Source organism: Rattus norvegicus, chromosome 10, assembly GCF_036323735.1.
Source record: "Rattus norvegicus strain BN/NHsdMcwi chromosome 10, GRCr8, whole genome shotgun sequence".
Lineage (NCBI taxonomy): Eukaryota > Metazoa > Chordata > Mammalia > Rodentia > Muridae > Rattus > Rattus norvegicus.
In genome coordinates, this window is record NC_086028.1 from 91,545,325 (window position 1) to 91,566,976 (window position 21,652).

Genomic DNA, 21,652 nt, shown 5'->3' on the forward strand with positions numbered 1-21,652 from the left:
GAAGGATATGCAGCAAGATTTTTTGTTCTGTTTAGCTGAGTCAGCAAAAAAGGAATAGTATCTTATTACTTATTTGTTTGTTTGTACGTACATACATACATACGTATGTATGTATGTCTATGTGTATATGCCTGAGGTTAGAGGCATCTCCTGGGGCTAGAGTTACAAGCAGTTGTAAGCTACTTCATGTCAGTGCTGGTAATCTTCAGGAACAATACATGTTCTTAATCACTGAGCGTTTCTGCAACCCCAAGAAGTAAAGGTATCATGACCAGGTGGCAATAAGTAGAGAAATTCAGAGTCAGGCGTAGAAACAGTGACTGTGTAAAACTAGAAAGCTACTGTATCAGAGCAGAGCAAGCAACCAGTAGTGGCCACCTAGGAATTTTGTTAACATGTTTGGAAGCTGGAAAGATAGTTCAGTAGTTGAGAGCACTTGCTGTTATTTCAGAGGACCTGACTTTGATTCTCAGCACCCATATCAGGCAGTTCACAATCACCTATAACTCTAGCTGCAGGAGGATCCAGTGTCCCTGGCCTCCAAATATACTCACGTTTAAGTGCACATACCACATACAGATATGCACACAAAGTCATAATTAAAAATAAAACTTAGAGAGTGGGTTTTGTTGTCTCTGAACTGCATTGTTGTAGCACATCAGAATTGAAAGAATGTAACACATTAGAAAATAATGGTCTTTTGCCCTGAGAGGGGGATATGGACAGGGGTCCCACCCCTAACCAAGAAATTGTTTGCAACTGATACCTGTTGGCAAAGTAAAATCATTATTTTTCTAATGGAGTGCCACTGGGTATATCAACCTCACTCCAGGGTAGGCCCCAGGCCCAGGAGTAGTAGTTGTCCTGCAAAATGAACTCTTTCCTTGTTTGTTTGATTTGGTTTTATTTTGTTTTGGCATTTTTTTGTTTTATGAGTTGTTTTGTTTGTTTTAGTTTTGTGTTTTTGTTGGTGTCTTAGTATTCTATTCCTGTGAAGAGATCATATATCACCAAGGCAACTCTTACAGAGAAGCAATTGCTAGCTGGTGGTAGCACATGCCTTTAAGTCCAGCATTTGGGAGGTAGAGGAAGGCAGACCTCTGAGTTCAAGGTTATCCTGATCTACAGATCGAGTTTTAGGATAGCAAGGGCTACATAGAGGAATCCTATCTTGAGAAATAAAAACAAAACAAAGCAAAAAAATTTAAATGAAGAAAGTATTTAATTGGGTACAGTTTTGGAAGGTTAGTCCTTGATCGTCAATGGTGGGAAGCAGACAGCTGTGTGGGGAGAGGGGGGAGGAAGGGAGGGAGGGAGCAAGCCTGACATAGCCATTTGAAACCCCAAAAACCATCCTCCAGTGATATACCTCCTTCAACAAGGCCATACCTCCTAATCATCCCAAAATAGTTCCACTAAGTAGCATTTAAACATGAGTCTGATTTAAACCACCACAGTGGTTATGTTTGTTTTTGAAAGAGTGAGAAAAAACAAAAAGTTGGGTGGTGGGAAAGGTTCTGGGAGGAATTAGGGAAGGGAAAAACATGATCAAAATGTATTGTATGAAATTTTTTGAAGGAAAAAAAGAGGGGAAGAGAAAGTGGGATTTTTAAGTCTGAAGGAAAGAGTGTTCTTTCTGAGTGGAGAGCCTGGAACAGGCGCCATTAGGTGTTTTATTAATGGTAATGTTTGCCCAATGCCTAAAGGGCTATCCATGACTTACCAGAAACTTCAGAGAACTCTCTAACCTATTTGTTACTCCTTTGGCAGAGTGACGTCAGAATCAAGTTTGAACACAATGGGGAGAGACGGTGAGTTGCCTTCTGTGTTAATGTATGCTGAAGTCCTGGGAAAGCACTGAGCTCAGAAAACTACCTCTAGTTATATTATAAGACTTCCTTTCTCTCTTTTTTTTTTCTTTTTTCTTTTTTTTTCCGGAGCTGGGACTGAACCCAGGGCCTTGCGCTTGCTAGACAAGCGCTCTACCACTGAGCTAAATCCCCAACCCCTTCCTTTCTCTTTTTAATTCATGTTTCTTTTTAATGTTTTAGTCATAATTATTTTATAAAAAGCCAAGTAATTCTCAGTAGACAAAAATGTAATTCTACTTAATTCAAGGAGCATTTAGGGCCCTGTATTGTGGGTGTGGTCTCTGTTCACCCACATATGCTTTCAGTGTTGTCATACATGCCCTTCTGTAGCTCCCTCCCATACTTTTTCTCCTTTTCTTTGTGTGTTTCCTTATTTACTTGTCAACTGCTGTAATCGAACACCATGATGGAGACAGCTTACAAAAGTTTCAGAAGATTACAATCCTTGATAGGGAAGCAAAGGCATGGTTATAGCAGTCACTAATAGCTCACAGCAAGACTCAGAAGTAGGAGCGAAATGGTGGGAGTCCTCTAAAACCTCAAAGCCCACCCTCAGTGACACAGTTCCTCCAAGAAGGCCACACTTGCTAATTTTCCCCATATAATTCTACCAGTGGGGACCCAGTATTCAAACAGGAGCCTGTAGGGGGCATTCTCATTTGAACCACCACAGAGGGGTGAACTGCAGTCCCACAAGGTTACTGAAGTCTACTCCAAAGGAGATGGAGAGTTGCTGTTCTCCCTCAAAATGGCCCATTCTTAGAGAAATGTACAAGGTTGGAAGAGCTTCCTAGTGAAAGGACTGTGGGAATGGTAATTCTGCAGAGCCAGGGTCCTGCTGTTGCTTTGAGGTCTAGGGCTATTCTAAACCCAGAGGAGGGAAGAACAGAGCTCTGTCTGCAGTTCCATCCTGTCCTCCTGTGTCCTGACAGTAGCAAGGAAGTTAAGTGCCACTTCATCATTGGTACTTTTTAGTTTCTGGCCCGACAGTTTTTGAGGAGTGAACAAACTTAGAGCACCAGAGGCTTTTCAGAAATAGATATGGAATCAAAAGCTCAATTGTGTTGGAGCTTAATTATGCAGTTACGGTCTCCTGAGTGCCCTGTTCCCAAAGTGGTATGCAGTTTCAGTGAGTAGACTTAAACTGTGAAAGTGTATGTGTTTGATTTCAGAGAAGCTGCCAGAGGGAAACCACAGGTATTTAAGGTAGTCAGGCAGGAATGGCTTTCTGAAGCTGGAGCTGCAGAATGCTGCTGTCAAGGTTTTGAAAGTCTTTTTTTTTTTTTTTTTAAATGGAGTTGTTTTCAGGAACCATAGCATTTGCTGTTTGTGTAGTATGTGTAGAACTGAGAGCTTGAGAGAGTATGTGGTACTAAAGAGCCAACTTAAGCTGTTCTGTGCCAGACATCTCGAGTTTCATGTGTTTCATTTCTTAGGATTTTGTAAAGAGGGCCATGTGGACTTTCTTTAGTGTTTACAGGGAAGTAATATCTTTTCTCCTTTAGAAATCTTACATGTGTCCATGTTTTGCCTGTGTGTGTGCTCGCATCTCTGTGTACCAGGTGCCTGAGGGTCCCCTGGAACTGGAGCTAGGGTGTTAGCTGCCATGCGGGTCCTCTGGAAGAACAGCTGGTGCTCTCTTAACTATTGAGCCATCTGCCTCTCCAGCCCTAGTTTCTTCAGAAACGAAGGCCCCTGCTAATTTGGAATTTACAGAAAAAGACAAAGAAGTAGTGACTTGTCCGTTTGTCCAAGCACTCACTTTCATAGAATTCCATTTTAGGAGTAGAGGACCTTGACTATCCTGTAAGAGGGCAGAGAGGACAACTGGTTCCCTCCAAAAAACTTAGTAGGAAGACACAATTCAGCATTCCCTAAGATGTGTTAGTAAGTGGGATGGCAGCAGCCTGGCTCTTAACTAGTTCTGGGAAGCCACAGTTTCTTATCTTAACCAGACTTCGAGCAGTTTAGGGTGGCTGACTGTCTCACAGCCAGACTAGATGCATAGAAACTTATTATCTCTGAGCTTGGTTGCTTTCTAAAACTGTGGGAGGGACATTCCCTCATACCGAGGCTCAAGAGATAGTCTTTTTCTTACTGATTTTTCCCTTCCATTCTTTCTTTCTTCCAAGGGAGTGGGAGTTGACATAATTTTTCACTATAAAACTCAGGCAGGCATTGAACAAACTTTGTATCCCAGGCCAACCTAGGACTTGGGATCCTCCTGCCTCAGCCTCTTCCAGCTCCACAAACTCCCCAAGACTGCGTTTCTCTGTGTAGCCTTGACTGTCCTGGAACTTACTCTGTAAGCCAGGCTAGCTTTAACACAAAATGTGCCTGTCTCTGCCTTCCAGTACTGGGATTGAAGGTGAGCGCCTATTTTTTTAATTTGATATGTATTGCTGTTCTGCCTACATGTGTGTCTGTGTGAGGATGTCAGAATTCCTGGAACTGAACTTAAAGACAGTTGTGAGGTTCCTTGTGCTCTTAACCACTTAGCCAATGCATGTGCCATCAATCCCAAGTTTAAATTTTTTTTTTCTTTCTATTTTTCGGAGCTGAGGACCCAACCCAGGGCCTTGCACTTTCTAGGCAAGCGCTCTACCACTGAGCTAAATCCCCAACCCCGCCAAGTTTAAATTTTTTAAAAATTAAATTGTATTTTGTTTTATTTTAGTTGTATGAGTGTTTTGTCTGCATATATGCCTTTATACCATTTAGTACCTGGTGCATTAGAAATCAAACCTGGTTCCTCTGGAGATGTAGGTAGTGCCCTCAACTACAGAACCCTCTCTCTAGCCCTGCACCTTCTATTTTTTTTTTAATTTAATTTTCTTTATTTTTTTTTTTCTTTTTCTTTTTTTTCGGAGCTGGGGACCGAACCCAGGGCCTTGAGCTTCCTAGGCAAGCGCTCTACCACTGAGCTAAATCCCCAACCGCAATTTTCTTTATTTTTACCAACCCCAGGCTTTATTGGTTTTTCTTGACTTTTTATGGTTAATTTCATTGATGATTTTTTTTTTTTGTCATTAAAAGATTCGTGGTTTTGAGACAGGGTCAAACTGAACTTTTACATTTACCATTCGGTTCTGCCTGGCCTCTGTAGACCAGAGTGCTCTCAGATGTACAGAGATCTGCCTGCTACTGATTTCCAAGGGCTGGCTGGGGAGAGTTGGGCAAGAGTTTACATTTTTGTTGTCAGGCAAGTGCCTAATCACTTAGCTTTATTCTCAGTCCAAGAAGACAAATTTGACAGCAACATTATTTTCTGTGGTTATTTCTGCGAATATGTATGTTCCCCATACATAGACTTATATATTTGAATGTTTGATTTATGATTGGGCTGTTTAGGAAGGATTAGGAGGTACAGGTTGGAAGAGGTGTGCCACTGGGAGTGGACTTGAGGTTTCAAAAGCCCATGCCAGGCTCAGGGTCTGCCCACTGCTTGTGAATGAGATAAAATGTTCCAACATCATGCCCGTCTGCTTCCATGATGGTCATAGACTCATCCTCTGAAACTGTAAGCAAGCCCCCAGTTAAATGTTTTCTTTTGTAAGTTGCTTGGTTATAGTATCTCTTCCCAGCAATAGAACAGTAACTAAGATAGTTTCTAAATTTTAAATACATGGTTAACCAACATTCTTGTTCCCTTTTAGAATTATAGCATTCAGCCGGCCTGTGAGATATGAAGATGTGGAACACAAGGTGACAACGGTCTTTGGGCAGCCTCTTGATTTGCATTATATGAATAATGAGGTAAGAAAGATGGATGAGGAAGGGCCAAGAAGGACAGCCATGTGCATTTTCTTACTTTTTACCTGAAAATGTGTTAGTTTGTTTCTTTGATATCATCTGAGGGTTTTCTGTTTCTGGAGCCTCTTGTTAATTGCAACAACTGGGGTTTTATTTACTGCGTAAGGGACGGTTTGACTACCTTTATCCTCCCTGCTCAGTAACACGTAGGTCAAATATTCCATGGCGGGATAAGGTACAGTGCCAGAGCCAAGGCTTTTTCCTTTGTTTCTTTATATTTCTGTAATATGTCTTTGCTGATGTTGTTTTCCCTCAGCACAGCCTTGACAAAAGTGAAGACCTTAGCAGGGCTGGGATGGTGTCAAGCACTAAGGGATAGGGGCTGGGGATTTAGCTCAGTGGTAGAGCGCTTACCTAGGAAGTGCAAGGCCCTGGGTTCGGTCCCCAGCTCCGAAAAAAAAGAACCAAAAAAAAAAAAAAAAAAAAAAGAACTAAGGGATAGATCATCTATTACAGTCACAAACGGTAGATTCTTCTTTCAGAGTTTAATTCTGATTGTAGCTTGTTTCAAAAGTTAGCGTCTAAGTTAGCGTGGTGGTACACGCCCTTAATCCCAGCACTTGGGAGACAGACAGGCGGATCTCTGAGTTCGAGGCCAACCTGGTTTATAGTGAGTTCCACAACAACTAAGGATACACAGAGACACCCTGCCTCGAAAAAACAAACAAGTTAACATCTAATACATTGATTAACTATTTCATTCCTTTCCCCAACAGTCTTTATTTATTTCTGTCCCATATTTTACCTAGGAAGAAATTTTTTTGAAAATTATTTTTCCTGCTCTTAAGAAAGGGTACAATTGGTTTAGTCTAGTGGTTTCTATCACTTTGAAAGGCAATGTATTTATGCTTATGTAATAGAAAACATGTATGTTAAGGGGAATGTGTTGGGGACAGTTGGCGTGAGTCTGCCATCCAAGTGCTTCACCACTGAACCACATCATTAACCTCTTACTGTGTAGTTTTGTATTTCATAGCAAGTTAGAAAATATCTCTATAGTTTAGTCCCTAAATTGGTGGTTGCCGAGATGTGTGTGCATATATGTGTCACAGATTTATTTACTTTTTTAAAGACAGTCTCAGTATGAAGCCAAGGCTGCCTTGATCTTATGATCTTCCTGTTTCAGACGCCTCTGTGCTGTGTATACATCTGGGCTTAGTTGCTGAAGGTCTTTTTTTTTTTTTTTTTTTTTTTTTAATACAAAGTCTTGTTAAGTAGCCCATGCTGGCCTTAAAATTGTAGTCATTTTGCTTTTCCCTCTCAAGTCCTGGCATTAAAAGTGGCATGTGCCATTATACCATCCAATGATCTTTAGGTTTTTTTTTTTTAAATAAATTTTTAAAATATGTCAAAATTGGTAAGAAAATCACTAACTATAATATACAAAAATATAGATGCATCTGGGTGGCAGTGGCCAAGCTAAGTCAGTCAAAGTGACAAGTCTTTTTGTTAGTGTCATTGCTGTTGTACTGGGACAAGATCTCTATCTGTAGCCCAGGCTAGTCTGAAGCACACCCTGTTGGCAAGGCAAACTGGTCTCACACTTGTGTAATTCTCATACTTCAACCTTTTTAGTGACTGTAATAGGTGCGTGCCACTGTCTCTGGCCTAAGATTAAAGCTTTAAAAACTGAGCTGAGGGTCTGGACATGCGGTTAGTGTTAAGAGCACTCAGGGGATGCAGATTTGGTTTCTAGCACCACATGGAAACTCACTGCTGTTCACGATTCTACTTTCAGGAGATGTAACACCTTTTTCTGGTCTTTACAAGCACAAGGCACACACATGATACACCTTCATTTATGCGGGCAAAACATGCATCTACATTAAAAAAATAAGTATACTCTTTAAAACAACAAAGAATTGAACCAAAGGGCTATAGAGGTGGCTCAGCAGATAAAAGAGTACTTGCTTTTGCAGAGGACTCAGTTTTGATTCCCAGCACCCATATCAAGCAGCTCATAATGACCTATAATTCAATTTCTAAAGGATACGATGTACTCTCTGGTCTCTACAGACACCTGCATGCTTGTGGTACACATATACATACACTCAGACCCACATATAAAATAAACTTTTAAAACAAAGAGGTTCGGGGTTGGGGATTTGGCTCAGTGGTAGAGCGCTTGCCTAGCAAGCGAAAGGCCCTGGGTTCGGTCCCCAGCTCCGAAAAAAACAAAAGAAAAAAAGTGCAAAAAAAACCAAAGAGGTTCAGCAGTGCAGTGCATGGCTTTAATACCAGCACTCAGAAGACAGACAGAAAGCTCTCTGTGAGTTCAAGGCCAACCTGGTCTGCAAAGTGAGTTTCAAGATAGCCAGGGCTACATAGACCTTGTTTCAAAAAACAAACAAAAAGCAAGATATACATGCATGTAACACACACATGTATACACTGTATGATTCCACTTACATTAACAGTTTAGAAAATACAAATCTGTAGAGCTAGAAACTCTGTGGCTGGCTGCCTGGCCGTGGTGGTAGGAATGGGGAACAGCCTATAAATGGGCACAAGAGATCCCTTCGCAGTGATGGCACTATCTCAAGACTGAGAAGAACTGGCAGATGCACAACTTTAAATCTCTTTAGGAATTACTTCACACTGAGATGAAACAAAACCTTAGGATCCAAATGTAGCCAATGAGATTGTTTCCTCTCTAAACATATTTTAGCTTTTGTTTTTGCAAAGGAAAGCATTGACATAGATTTACATTTTGTATGATTTTTTTTTGTGTCCTATTGTAGCTCTCCATCCTGTTGAAAAACCAAGATGATCTCGATAAAGCAATTGACATTTTGGATAGAAGCGCGAGTATGAAAAGCCTTAGGATACTACTGTTATCCCAAGACAGAAACCATGTAAGTAGCCTCTCATGGCCCAGCAACTGAAGAGAGTTTACATTTCTTCATCTTGCTTAATTGATAGGAATATTGTGTTTCTTAGTGAAAGTAAGAGTATGGGATTCAGCCCCATCAGGAACCAGCAAGTTTTCTACATTTGATTTCATTGGGAGCCAGATTGTTAGAGTCAGTTACAACAAAGATTATTTGACTGACAGTATCGGGGTGGGGGGTATTTCATGATAAAGGAGAAAGCGTACACACACATACACACACACACACACACACACACACACACACACACACACACACACTCACTCACACACAGTCCTTCTATTAGATTTTGAACTTTATGAGAGATATTTATGCAGCATAGGAGTTACCAAAAGCTATAAGGGATTTGAGACTCAAACTTTTTGCACCTGACTTCCTCAACTCCAAGGTCTTGTCTTGTCTTGCCTTGCCTTGCCTTGCCTTGCCTTGCCTTGCCTTGCCTTGCCTTGCCTTGCCTTGCCTTGCCTTGCCTTGCCTTGCCTTGCCTTGGAAACACATTATAAAAAATATACTTTTACTTCTGTTTACTGGGGGGAAATGGCTGTAGAGTTTACCAGTTTAAAGTGGCTGCTTTACCAAATGTCTGGGAAATATCTCTTACATAATTTCCTGTACTGAATGGATCCTCTGGATGTACATTCTGTGAGTTCAGTATGCTTGCAATCTTGACCTGTCTGTCATCACTGTAGATGCATGTTCCTGAAGGTTTCTTGGCACTCTTCCCTTTTCTTAGACTTGAAGACAACAAACTGAGTATGGTTCTATGAGATGAGATCTGTGGACATAAGAGTACCACAATAGTTTAGGTGGACTAACCCGTATGCTGCCATTTTAGTTTACTTTGTTTTGTTTGTTTGTTTTGAGATAGAAGGAGAGAGGGGCTTTCGCTCTTGCTCCCTCTTATTCTTTCTTGCTCTTAACCTCTTCCCCCTTTGTCCCTTCCAGTACCCATACCTAGTGACACATTTTCTATAACATACCTCCTAATACCTCTAAGGCCATACCTCTTAATCCTTTTAATTTTCAGCCAGTCCCACTTCTTGGTGACTATGCTTTCAAAGCTATGAGCCTGTGGAGGCCATTTTCATTCAAACCACAATGATTGCCATCTGCCCTGCTTTAGTTTCCCACTCTTATCTTTTTCACCTTCTTCATCCTATTCCCCCCCTTATCTGCAGTCAGTCCATACATTCTTCTGGGGTGTTGCTTGCTTGTTTGTTTAGCAGCCAGTTTGATTTTTTATCTATTACAGTGTATCAGTATTGTTGGTTATTTTATTATTTTATTTCTTCTGTTTGGATGTGGTTTTCATACCAGTTCATTGTCTTCTCATTGCATATTTGTAGATTATATCACCAAAGACTATAAACTCTATAAGAACAGGAACCATGTCATTGTTTTAAGACATTTTTCCATCCTTTCTCTAAATAATACACAGAATGCTTTGGAAACTCTGTCTTAGTTAGAATTTTCAATTCTGCAATAAAACCCCATATCCAAAACACAAGGTAGGGAGGAAAGGCTTGGCTTACACTTCCATTTCACTGTTCATCATCGAAGGAAGTCAAGTTAGAAACTCAGAGCAAGAACCTGGAGGCAGGAGCTGATGCAGAGTCCATGGAGAGGTGCTGCTCACTGGCTTACTCCCCACGACTTGCTCAGCCTGCTTTCTTATAGAGCTCAGGACCTCTAGCCCAGCGACAGCCCCACCCACAACAGATGAAGCCCTCCCCCATCAATCACTAATTAAGAAAATGCCTTATGGGGCCAGCTGTAGTGGCCACGACTGTGATCCCAGCTCTCAGGAGGTAAAGACTGATGGCTCTCTGAGAGTTCAAGGCTACCCCCCTGGTCTACAAAGGGAGTCCAGGACAGCCAGGGCTCTGTTATACAAAGAAACCCTGCCTTGAAAAACTTAGAGGAGTAAGAGGGGAAAGGGAAAAAAAAAGAGAGAAAAATGCCTACAGCTGGATCTTATAGAGGCATTTTCTTAATTGAGGTTCCCTCCATTCTTGTGTTGACATAAGACCAGCCAGCACAAACTCTTAGCAAAAGTTGATCATTTTAACAAACTTTCCTTCCCTATAAAAGAGGCTGCATTGGCACTTTAGTAGAACTATCACTTCTGACTGACTGTGATGCCTGTACTCCTCTGATCCCCTGATGAGAAGTTAAAGACAGCTAATTATTTACATCCATTTCCCAGTTACCAAGAGGCGCATAAGGTGACAGATATAGCTGTGGTACAGAATTACTGAAAAGATGATTGACCATCTGAGCTCTGACCCTCATGGTCTTACATACGACAAACACTACATAAATGTCTCAGGTCCTATAATTTAAAGCAGTGGTTCTCAACCTGTGGGTCACAACCCCTTTGGGAGTCAAACAACTTTTTAACAAGGGTCACTTAAGACCACTGGAAAACACAGATGTTTACATTATGGTTCATAACAGTAGCAATGAAAACAATTTTATGGTTGGAGGGGTCACCACAACATGAACTGTATTAAAGGATTAAAGCATTAGGAAAATTGAAAACCACTGATTTAAAGTTATACACTTAAAAAAGCAAAGCTGGTGTACATGGTCCTCTCGCCATAATACATTTATTGGTTTATTTTTGCACATAACTTTTGAATTTCTAACTTAGGTGTACAGACTTTATGTACTATTTTCAGTGCTATTTCTGCAAGTTTCTTAAGTTATGCTTTTACTCAATATTATCATGAACATTGTGCCAGTATTTCTCCTTAATAATTATAACTTACAATGACACATAATTTCCTTGACAAGATATACCATAATTACATAAAGTTTTTGGTGGGTTACTAAATTTGGTGGGCAAATTTAAGCTGCTTCTATTTTTAGCATTAATAAATACCTATATTTAACAATAACAGTTGAGGTTAAATGGGGTGGGGAATGCCTTTAACCATGGCACTTGGGAGGAAGAGGCAGGCAGATTTTTTGTGATTTGGGACCACCAGCAGTGAGACCCTATCTCAAAAGCAGCAAAATAATAATAATAATAATAATAATAATAATAATAATAATAGAAAGATGGGGTCACAAGTCTCTCAGTGGGTGAAGGCTCTTGTCTCTAAGCCTAACCACCTGAGTTCTAGTCTGATGACCCACATGGTGGAAAGAAAACCAACTCTCAGAAGTTGTCTTCATATATATGCTATGGCATATATGCATCTTCACACATACATGTATACACAGAGTAAAATTTAAAAGTAAAAATGGGGGCTGGAGAAATGGCTCAGGGGTTAAGAGCACTAACTGCTCTTCCAGAGGTCCTGAGTTCAAATCCCAGTAACCACATGGTGACTCACAACCATCTGTAATGGGATCAGATCCCCTATTCTGGTGTTTGTGAAGACAGTGACAGTGTACTTATATATATTAAATAAATAAATCAATCTTTAAAAAAAAAGTAAAAATGGTCAGCAACATGATGAGACTCTACCTCCAATAAATAAATAAATTAATTAATTAAAAATATTGTTAAAAGAAATAAAAATAGATGACAGTGGGATGACTCAGAAAATAAAGGCACTTACTGCCAACCTTGATGACCTGAGTTTGGTCTCTGGAGCCTACATGGTGGAAGGAAAGAACTGACTCACATGAACTATCCTCTGGCTTCTACATATGCACACACAGAAGTAAGTATAAATACATAAATAGTTATTTTTAAGTAAATAATTGTTTTAAAAGGTGGTGATCAAGGAAAAATACCAATCATTAATCCATATCATCTACATGTATGTATACATGCACATGAAATATCCATTTTTGTGCTTTTAATTTCTATTTTTTCATTAACCATATATTTATTTTTTAATTTGAAAAGTGAAATAGGGCTGGGGTTGGTGGTATACACCTTTAATCACAGCACTTAGGAGACAGAAAAAGCCAGAATATCTCTCTGGTAGTTCAAAGTTAGACTGGTCTACACAGTGAGCTCCAGAACAGCCAGAGCTGTATAGTAGAGAGACCCTGTCTCAAAAAGAAAGAAGAAAAGTGAAATACAAAATGTAAAGTAGATAGACTGGGGTTTATAGCTAGTTCAGTGGTAGAATGCTTGCCTAGAAAGTGCAAAGCTCTGGTCCTGGATTTAACCCTCATTCACAGAAACAAAGAAAAAACAGATACTTATAACCTATAAGCCCATAGTTTTTAGTTGTTATGTTCAGTCACTGTAAAGTTGCTCTGTGAAATTGCTGTGAAGTGTTTCCAGGATTGCTGTGCATTCATTACTGGTTGCCAGTGTACTGGTAGTTCATAGACTGGAACCAGAGATTACACTGAGGTGCCTGCTCCAGCATGCTGTATCCGTGGTCTTCAGTTCCTATCACTGATAAATGTTGACCCTTTTATTTCTCTTCTGTGAATCTTTGTTCCTGTGCATTTAAATGTTTGTTTGTTTGTTTGTTTGTCTGTTTGTTTGGGACAGTCTCTAGCCCAAGCTTATGTTGACCTTACCATGTAGCTTGTACTTCTTGATCCTCCTACCTCCACCCCAGAGTACTGGAGTTACAGGTGTGCATCACCACAGCTAGTTTTACTCAGTGCTGGAGATGAAACCCAATTGTGTGTTGGTGTTTTACCTGCACTACATGTGTGCCTGATGTTCATAGAGACCAGTAAAGGGTGTTGGATCCCTAGAATTGGAGTTGTATACAGTTGTGAGCTGGGAATCAAACCTGGGCCCTCTAGAAGAGCATCTAGTGCTCTTCTGAACTCTCTCTCCAGCCCCTACTACTCCCAGTTTACAGATTTTTAAAACCGAAGGTTAGAGTATATGTTCTTTGATACATTTTAAATCCATGCTGCCAAGATTGAGTCAATCCCCACTTTGTGAAAGGCTTCATGTCTAAGCAGAGAACTTTGGATACGCATCATAGAGCTCTTCCCCTAACTTCAGGGCTGTGGGGCCCCTCCTTGCCCTTTTCCCCCCAGTATGTGGTTGGAGCTGTTTTTTCCTTTCTGACTCTCAGCAGAGAGCTATTGCACATCGGAGGCTTCAGCAAGAACATTCACTTCCCCTTAGTTCTGACTTCCTGTTAAAGCAAGACAGTTTGTCAAGACAACCCTACATGCGATAAAGTCTGGCATGGGAAGGCTGGAGAAGGCTGCTTGGCAACTGAACTTGCCCCTGGAAGCGGGAAGCCTTTTTCCTGAAGGACAGGATATAGAGATTGTTTATGTGGTACTTCCCCCCGCCCCCTGTTGGGAGGTAGAAGAGATACAGAGAAGCAAGCAAAAAACTTCAGCCCAAATTGTAGCTCTTATTTTTACTTTCGGTAATCTTTTTTTTTTTTTTTTTAAATTATGTCCCAGTGTCACTTGCTCATCCTCAATATTCAGTTTCAGGCTTTTTCAGTGTAAAGCCCCATCCATTGTTTTAATGTCTTGCCTGGTGGCTTAACTGGACTAGCAGAAGTTAAGGATGAAGGCAGGAGCCAGTGTGGGTGTTGAGTTCCCCTGGAACGAGTAAGATAGTTTTGAGCTGGCATGTAGGTACAGGGAGCTGAGCCTGGGTCCTCTGTAAGAGCAGCAAGTGCTCTTAACAGCTAAGCCACCTCTTCATCCTCTTAATAGATGACTTAATGAGAATAGGGCATTTACAGCTCTTTCCTGTTCAGTAGATTGTTACATGGATACCTGCCACTCTTTTGAATCTGGGTCGTCACCCCTTGAATTGGGACACCAGGTTTTTTTTAAGATTTATTTATATAAAATTTATTTATAAATTTATTTATATATGAGGACACTGTCACTGTCTTCAGACACACCAAAAGAGGGCATCGGATCTCATTACAGATGGTTGTGAGCTACCATGTGGTTGCTGGAAATTGAACTCAGGACCTCTAGAAGAGCAGTCAGTGCTCTTAACCGCTGAGCCATCTCTCCAGCCTGGGGCACCAGATTTTAGTGCTTATGTATCACTAAAACTGTGAAAATACATCAAGGATAGTGATTTGCCAAGATAGATGAGGATTGAGATTTCGTGAAAAACCTGGTAGCTCATATATTAAAAGGTGCCTGAGGAGTGTGAGGAGAGACAAAGATCCTCCATAGATCTGATTATACCTTTGCCTCTTTCACAGACTAGTTCCTCTCCCCACTCTGGAGTGTCCAGGCAGGTTCGGGTCAAGCCTTCCCAGTCTGCAGGGGATATAAATACCATCTACCAAGCTCCTGAGCCCAGAAGCAGGCACCTCTCTGTCAGTAAGTATTTTACTCTTTTCTTCACTGTCCTTGTAAGTTTGATGTGTTCACATTTAAAATATTTAACTATTCAACAATCACCAAATGCTCATTGACTATCACGGTGCAAAGTAGTGCTCTGTTTTTATTTGGGGTACAGGGGACATGAAATTACTCAGACTCTCAAGGATCTTAGAATATAATAATAGGATGCCATGATCAAATTTATTTTAAACATCCCTGAGAAAGCGATCTCAGACATTTGTTTGAAGACTTCCAGGGGACCTGTTAAATTAGGGGTCAGATCCTTGTGCTTCATGGAAGACGCCAGCCAATCAGCTGAGTTATCCTGGAAGCTCAGAGCATTAACAGTGTATACAACTGAGTAGCAAAGAAGTTGTGTAGTTCCTCCTGAGGAAAGAATTCTGAATCAGGCTTGTGCACTATATAACATAATGTAGTGTTCCTCTGGATACTTCTCAAGGTCTCTCTTAGTTAGGGTTATTACTGCTGTGATGAAACACAGTGAGCAAAAGTTGAGGAGGGAAGGGTTTTTCTTTTTATATAATAGTTGGTCATTGAAGGCAGTCATGGAAGGAACTAAAACAGGGCAAGAACCTGGAAGCGGGGGCTGATGCAGAAGCTGTAGAAAAGTGCTGCTTTTTTTCTTTATTTTTTTTTTTTTTAAGATTTATTTACTTTATTTATATGAGTACACTGTAGCTATCTTTAGATGTATCAGAAGAGGGCATCAGATCCCATTACAGATGGTTGTGAGCCACCATGTGGTTGCTGGGACCATGTTGAACTCAGGACCTCTGGAAAAGCAGTCAGTGCTCTTAACCGCTGAGCCATCTCTCCAGCCCCAAAAGTGCTGCTTTCTTATGGCACTCTGGACCATCAGACCAGGGGCCTGGACCACCAGATCAGCCACAGTGGGCTGGGCCCTCCCACAGCAGTGAGTAAGTAAATGATCTAAGGCTTGTCTTCAGACCTGTCTTAATGGAGGCATTTTCTCAGGTGAGGTTTTCTCCTAGATGACTCTTAGCTTGTGTCAAGTTAACATTAAACTAGCCAGCAAAGTATTTGGGGAGAAAACCCATTTCTTGAACTGTGGAATTTTTATCAAGATAGAAATCTTGAAACTGGAGAGGTGGCTCAGTGGTTTAGAGGAGGTACTACTCTTTCAGAGGACCAAAGTTCAGTTCCTGGCACCCATGTCAAGTGGCTCTAAATTGCCTGTCACTCCAGCTCTAAGGGGTCCAGTTCCTTTTGCAGACCTTGGTGGTCATCTGCTCTCACATGCACACATGTTTACGTGTAAAAATATATAAAGAAATCTTTTTAAAAATCCAAAGGAGGGGTTAGGGATTTAGCTCAGTGGTAGAGCGCTTGCCTAGCAAGCGCAAGGCCCTGGGTTCTGTCCCCAGCTCCGAAAAAAAGAAAAGAAAAAAAAAATCCAAAGGAAATCTGACTTTCTCAAACATTTGCATGTGTCTACTGCCTTAATGATCTGAGATACCTGCTGCTGCCACTAGGAAGCCAAGTTTTCCTTTTCACATAAGACAGAATTCTGTCAAACTTCACTGCTCTCTGCAGATCCTGAGCTGAGTCTGGGGGATGTCAGCTTTGTTCTGCTTCTGAGCCTGTCTGTGAGTGATGTTCTTCCCAAGAGAGTAGCAAGGAAAAATGAGTTGCTGAGACACTGGCATTGCCTCACTGAGTAATTTCTGAACTCAGGCACTCATATTAAATGTTTTTAGCTGCATGCTTGAATGTAAATGAAGTGCAGATTTTTAAGTAATTGATGGGTGGGTTTTCATAAGCTGGTTGAAGAGAAAGAGGCAGGATCTCAGCAATTGCTGTGCAGAATATCCTAAAAATCCAATTGGCTGGAACCTGAGAAATATTAGCAACTTGACTTTTAAAATAATGTATATATCTGTTTTTCTGAATGTATGTACATCATGTGGATGCCAAATGTCTTTAGAAGCCAGGAAAAGGCACTGAATTTCCTGGAGATAGAGTTGCAGGTGGCTGTGAACTAATCACACAGATGATGGATATTAGAAAAGAAATACATAGCGACAACAGACTTATGATTTAAGAAATTTTAGACAGGATGAATAAATTCTCACAAAATTAACAACATTGCAAATCTGAATCAGTGTGAACAGATCTTGGAGGATTGGAGAGTTTTTACATTGTCAGGAACTGGAATGGGGCTTCTATGCTGTGCTCAAGGTGAGCCCTTGAGGCATGCTATCAAGCATGTGCCAGCCACTCACGAGGTTGAAATAGGAGAATTGTGAGTTTGAAGCCAATTTGGGCAAAGTTGGCAACATAGGGACATCTGTTTCTCCTGTTCTTTCACAAGAACCATAGAGTTAGTGAGTCTGGGTGGGTTTCAGGCATATCATAAGAGGGGAGAGTGGAGAAGCAGAGAAAAGCTTTCCTAAAGTCTTTGTAGAAATAGAAGAGGAAGGATGGGCAGCATCCTTCTTTGTAATTGCTGAAGACTGTCACAGGGCAGTAATTGGGTTTTCTGCCCCTAAAAATGACCCTGTGGTTCCCGTGTGGAGGTTAGGGCTAACTGCTGGGCCACTGAAGTCCTTTACCATGTTGTAGGAAACCATATGTGGGAATCATTTCCTTGAGTAGACATGTTAGATAAGATTTTCATATTGTTTCAGTTTATCTGGAAAATGGGTACCCATATCTCAGCATACCTACAGCCTGGCTTCTTTTTTTTTTTTTTTTTTTTTTTGGTTCTTTTTTTCGGAGCTGGGGACCGAACCCAGGACCTTGCGCTTCCTAGGTAAGCGCTCTACCACTGAGCTAAATCCCCAGCCCCAACCTGGCTTCTTTTATTCAGTGAGCACTATGTTGGGCTGGAATGAACAGGACAGTAAAACCCGTGGGAAGTCAAGGGTGGTAGGAACACAGATTCTCCCTAGAATAGAAACTTACAGCAGTGATAATATCAGAACTGATGGACAGAGGCAGAGTTAGGGCTAGCATTCCAGGCATGGGAAAGAGCATCCATCTCCTAGGCATCATTACAGAAGAACAAGGAGGGCTCCAAAAATGTGTGTTTGAGGTGCTATGAACTTGGATTTTTAAATGACAAAACCAAATCTGGGTGGTGGTGGCACATGCTTTGGAGACAGAGGTGGGTGGATCTCTCTGAGTTTGAGACCAACTGGGTCTAGAGTTTGAGTTCCAGGGTAGCCAAGACTACACAGAGAAACCCTGTCTGGAAAACAACAACAACAAAACCCTAAAGTCTCGTACAGCCCAAGTGCTCCTACACATCTGATCCTCCTGCCTGTACCTCCCGAGTGCTGGGATTGTAGGCATGCACTGCCTTACCTACCCAGCTGCTTCCATGCCTGGCCTAACGGGAATCGATCTCTACCAGAGTACCATGGAAAGTACGTTCTGTGGAGGAGCTGGACCTAACAGCCTTCTGGAGGATTCTCATAGGTATTGAAGAGAGAAGACTTTTAGGGTGAGCTATGGAAAATGTTCTATCATTCAGGTCTGGGTAGGCTGATACATTTAAAATAGTCATAAAGAAGGTCAAAGAATCTCAAGGCTACTTTCTAAGAACTGCTGACTGCACCTAGGGTTGTTTTTTTTTGTTTGTTTTTGTTTTTGTTTTTTTTTTTTTGTAATTGGTTAGAAGTCACAGTAAAATGTTTCACCATATACTCCTCTCCATTAGAATGCTAATCATGTTATCTTTTCTGCCAAACTGTGTCTTTGTTCATTCATTACCCAAAAAAGGGTATCATGGGCCAGAAACTTGGATACCAAACAGGACACGAGTTTTGTTCTGTGGACTGTGTAGACCTGTAAAAAATAATTTGCTTGTCATAATCCGATCAGTACATAGTTCCAAAGGGACTAGGAAGTTGTGTGGTGCTGTGTGATATGTAAAGAGGAGTAGGACCTGGTCTTGGGATCAGGAGACCATCAGGCTACCACCTAAAGCACACACGGAAGCTGTGCAAAGATTTGGACAGACATTTGTTGAGGACTAAGGCTGGAAAGAATGTGGACTGTTGAAGAGACGTGCTGGTGTCTGGAGTACTAAGAACCAGGAGCAAAGACAGCATGCCTCCTCCAAGAGAGGGGCCCGGCCTAATGGACCGTGACGAAGACTCATTTTAATCTTTGTTGAAAGCAGTGAAAAGTCACTAGGTTTTTAAGTAATGATGGGATGATATATTCAGATTTGCATTGGCAAAGACTGCTCTGGCTGAAGTGTGAAGGACAGACTGGAAGGGCAAGACTGGGCTTCCAGGAGCCATAGACTGCAATATGAGCAGTCTAGGTGAGAGAAGACCAGTGCTTGGGTTAGTCTGGTGGATCAGTGGATCTGAGACATCTAGAAATAACACTCACATGGCATTTCAGTGGTTTTCACAGTGTGCTACGGGGATCCAAGGGAGTTCTTAAGATCCATTTAGGGCTTCTGTAAGGGCAAGACTTTTTATAATCATTCTAAAACTTGATGCTCCTCCTATCACAAGCAGTAGATTTCTCCAGAGGTTGTCTTTGAGAGAGAGAGAGAGAGAGAGAGAGAGAGAGAGAGAGAGAGTGAGAGAGAGAGAGAGTGTGTGTGAGTGTGAGTACGAGCAGACAGAAAGGCAGGGACAGTATCTCATGTATCCCAGGCTAACCTCAAACTCATTATGTAGCAGAGGATGCATCTTACTTAGCCTTCTGATCCTTCTGCCTTTATTTCCTAGTTCCAGGATTATGATTACAGGCATGTGCCACCATACCTGGTTTATTTGGAGCTGGAAATAGAACCCAGAACTTTATGCATCTTGGCAATTATTCTCCCAACTGAACTACATCTTCAGCTTTATGTCTGAAGATACCTGAGCTTGGCTATAGAAGCAGTTCACAGTTAAGAGCTCTGGCTGCTCTTCCAGAGGACCTGGCTTCAGTTTTCAGTACCCCGTGGAAGCACACAGTTACTGAAAGCTCTAGACACAGGGAATGCAGTGCCCTTTTCTGGTCTCCACGGACACTACATGCACATGGAAAACAGATGAATATTCAAGCAAAGATCCATATCATAGAAAAAAAGAATTTTTAGAAAAGAAATAAGGAGTATGGAAAGATAAGTCAGTAGTTGAGAGAACATGTTGCTCTAGCAGAGGACCCACATGATGACTCACAACCGTCCATAAAGTCCAGTTCCAGGGGATCTGAGCCCCCAGCCCCTTTTCTGGTATCCACAGACACCAGGTATGCCCGTGATACATACACATCAGTGTAGAAAAAAAACGCATACATTTTAAATTTAAAAAGAAAATGCCCGAGCTTTATGCCAATGCAGGCCATATAATGAAATCTCTTTTCCTCTGTGAGTCATGGGAAGTTGAGAACCCTCTCTTGGAAAACTAGTTGTAAAACCTAGAAATATTACTCTAACCTAATCCCAGCTTTTGTGTAAGAGCTGGCTCTAAAGAAATTCTCTGACCTACTTTGTTTGAGAATTGGTGCTACAATATACCTTTGAGGGAAGACCCCATTTAATGAGGCCAAGAAGGATTTCAGTAGGCCTTACTGAGTTCCCTCAAGTCTGTTCTGTTAGGTATACCCTTTTTGTGTAAGCACATTTGCCTGTTACATTGAAGTATAAAAATGGAATTTTCCCTGGACCTTTTTGATTTTTATGCTGAAGGCTCTCTTGTGTTGTATGAAACAGTAAATGAATACATAAAACTTAAGGCTGTAGCTGCTATGGCATTGGATTGAATTTTCAGGTGTTGAGGATAAGAGCTAAATTACTGAATTGTGGAGCTAAGAAAATGTCTTACATTTTTATTGAGGAAGTTACTAGAAGAGAATCCGGTTTTGGGTACTGGTGGGAGAGAGACCTAACATTTTGTCATGTTGAATTTTATGTTTTAAAGATTTATTTATTTACTTAAACTTTATTTTTGCTATATCTATGCCTGTTTGAGGGTGTCAGATCCCCTAAAATTGGTGCTACAAACAGTTGTGAGCAGCCATGTGGGTGTTAGAAATAGAACCCGGGTCCACTGAAGAGCAGCCAGTGGAGCATCTTAGCCGTAGAGCATCTCACTAGCCACTGTCATGATGAATCTCAAATGCCTTTGAGACAGCTGGACTCATGGGGCTTGAGGCTGAAGATACAGCTCACTTGGTAAGTGCATACCTCATAAACCTGAAAGAAACACTGATTTGTAGCACTGCAAATATTTCATTCAGGTCTGTAGCTCAGAGAGAAGAAAGTCAAGCTAGGGGTAGTATAGGAGTAGTATAAAGGGTGGGAGCAAGGGTAAGGGTTACAATTGTTGTTTTCATTCACAAACATCCAGTGTAAAGCTTTCTAGAGGTAAAGGGAGATGGGAAGAAACAGAGAGTCAAAAGTGGTAAGGACTAAGAAAAATCCTCGTCATAGAAACGGAATCAACAGAGAAGCTAAAGTTAATAGGCTTTAGCAATTCAGCCTCCCTCCTGGTTCTTCCTTAGTCAGACCTGTGAGTAGTTAAAAACTACAGCCTGAAAGACATTCACTGCCATCACACATTTGTATAGCTGGAGAAGAAGTACAAGTGCCCCAGTGCAATTATAGAAGTCTTTACTGAAAATTTTCCTCCTACTGGGTTGAAAGACTGCGTTTTCTCAGTTTATCCTTAGAAGGTTGCCTGAAGCAACTCAGATAACAGAGTAAGTATTTTATATGACAGTTCTTGAAATATTTGAAAGCTGCTATGTTAACCTTTGTTTATTTCTATCATAATGAACATACCATTTTCAAACCAGGTAATTTGTTAAATTAGTTCATGTTAACAACAACAAGGAAAA

General features: G+C 41.1%; 1 protein-coding gene across 2 annotated transcripts in view; it reads left to right on the forward strand.

The window, feature by feature from the left end:
- Positions 1-21,652, forward strand: part of Map3k3 (mitogen activated protein kinase kinase kinase 3) — a 68,676-nt gene that overhangs the window by 25,349 nt on the left and 21,675 nt on the right. For both annotated transcript variants that reach the window (NM_001107058.3, XM_063269201.1), the window contains 4 exons: positions 1,771-1,811; positions 5,528-5,627; positions 8,426-8,539; positions 14,698-14,818. In NM_001107058.3, coding sequence (NP_001100528.1) covers positions 1,771-1,811; positions 5,528-5,627; positions 8,426-8,539; positions 14,698-14,818 — 376 coding nt within the window. The remainder of the gene's footprint in view (positions 1-1,770; positions 1,812-5,527; positions 5,628-8,425; positions 8,540-14,697; positions 14,819-21,652) is intronic.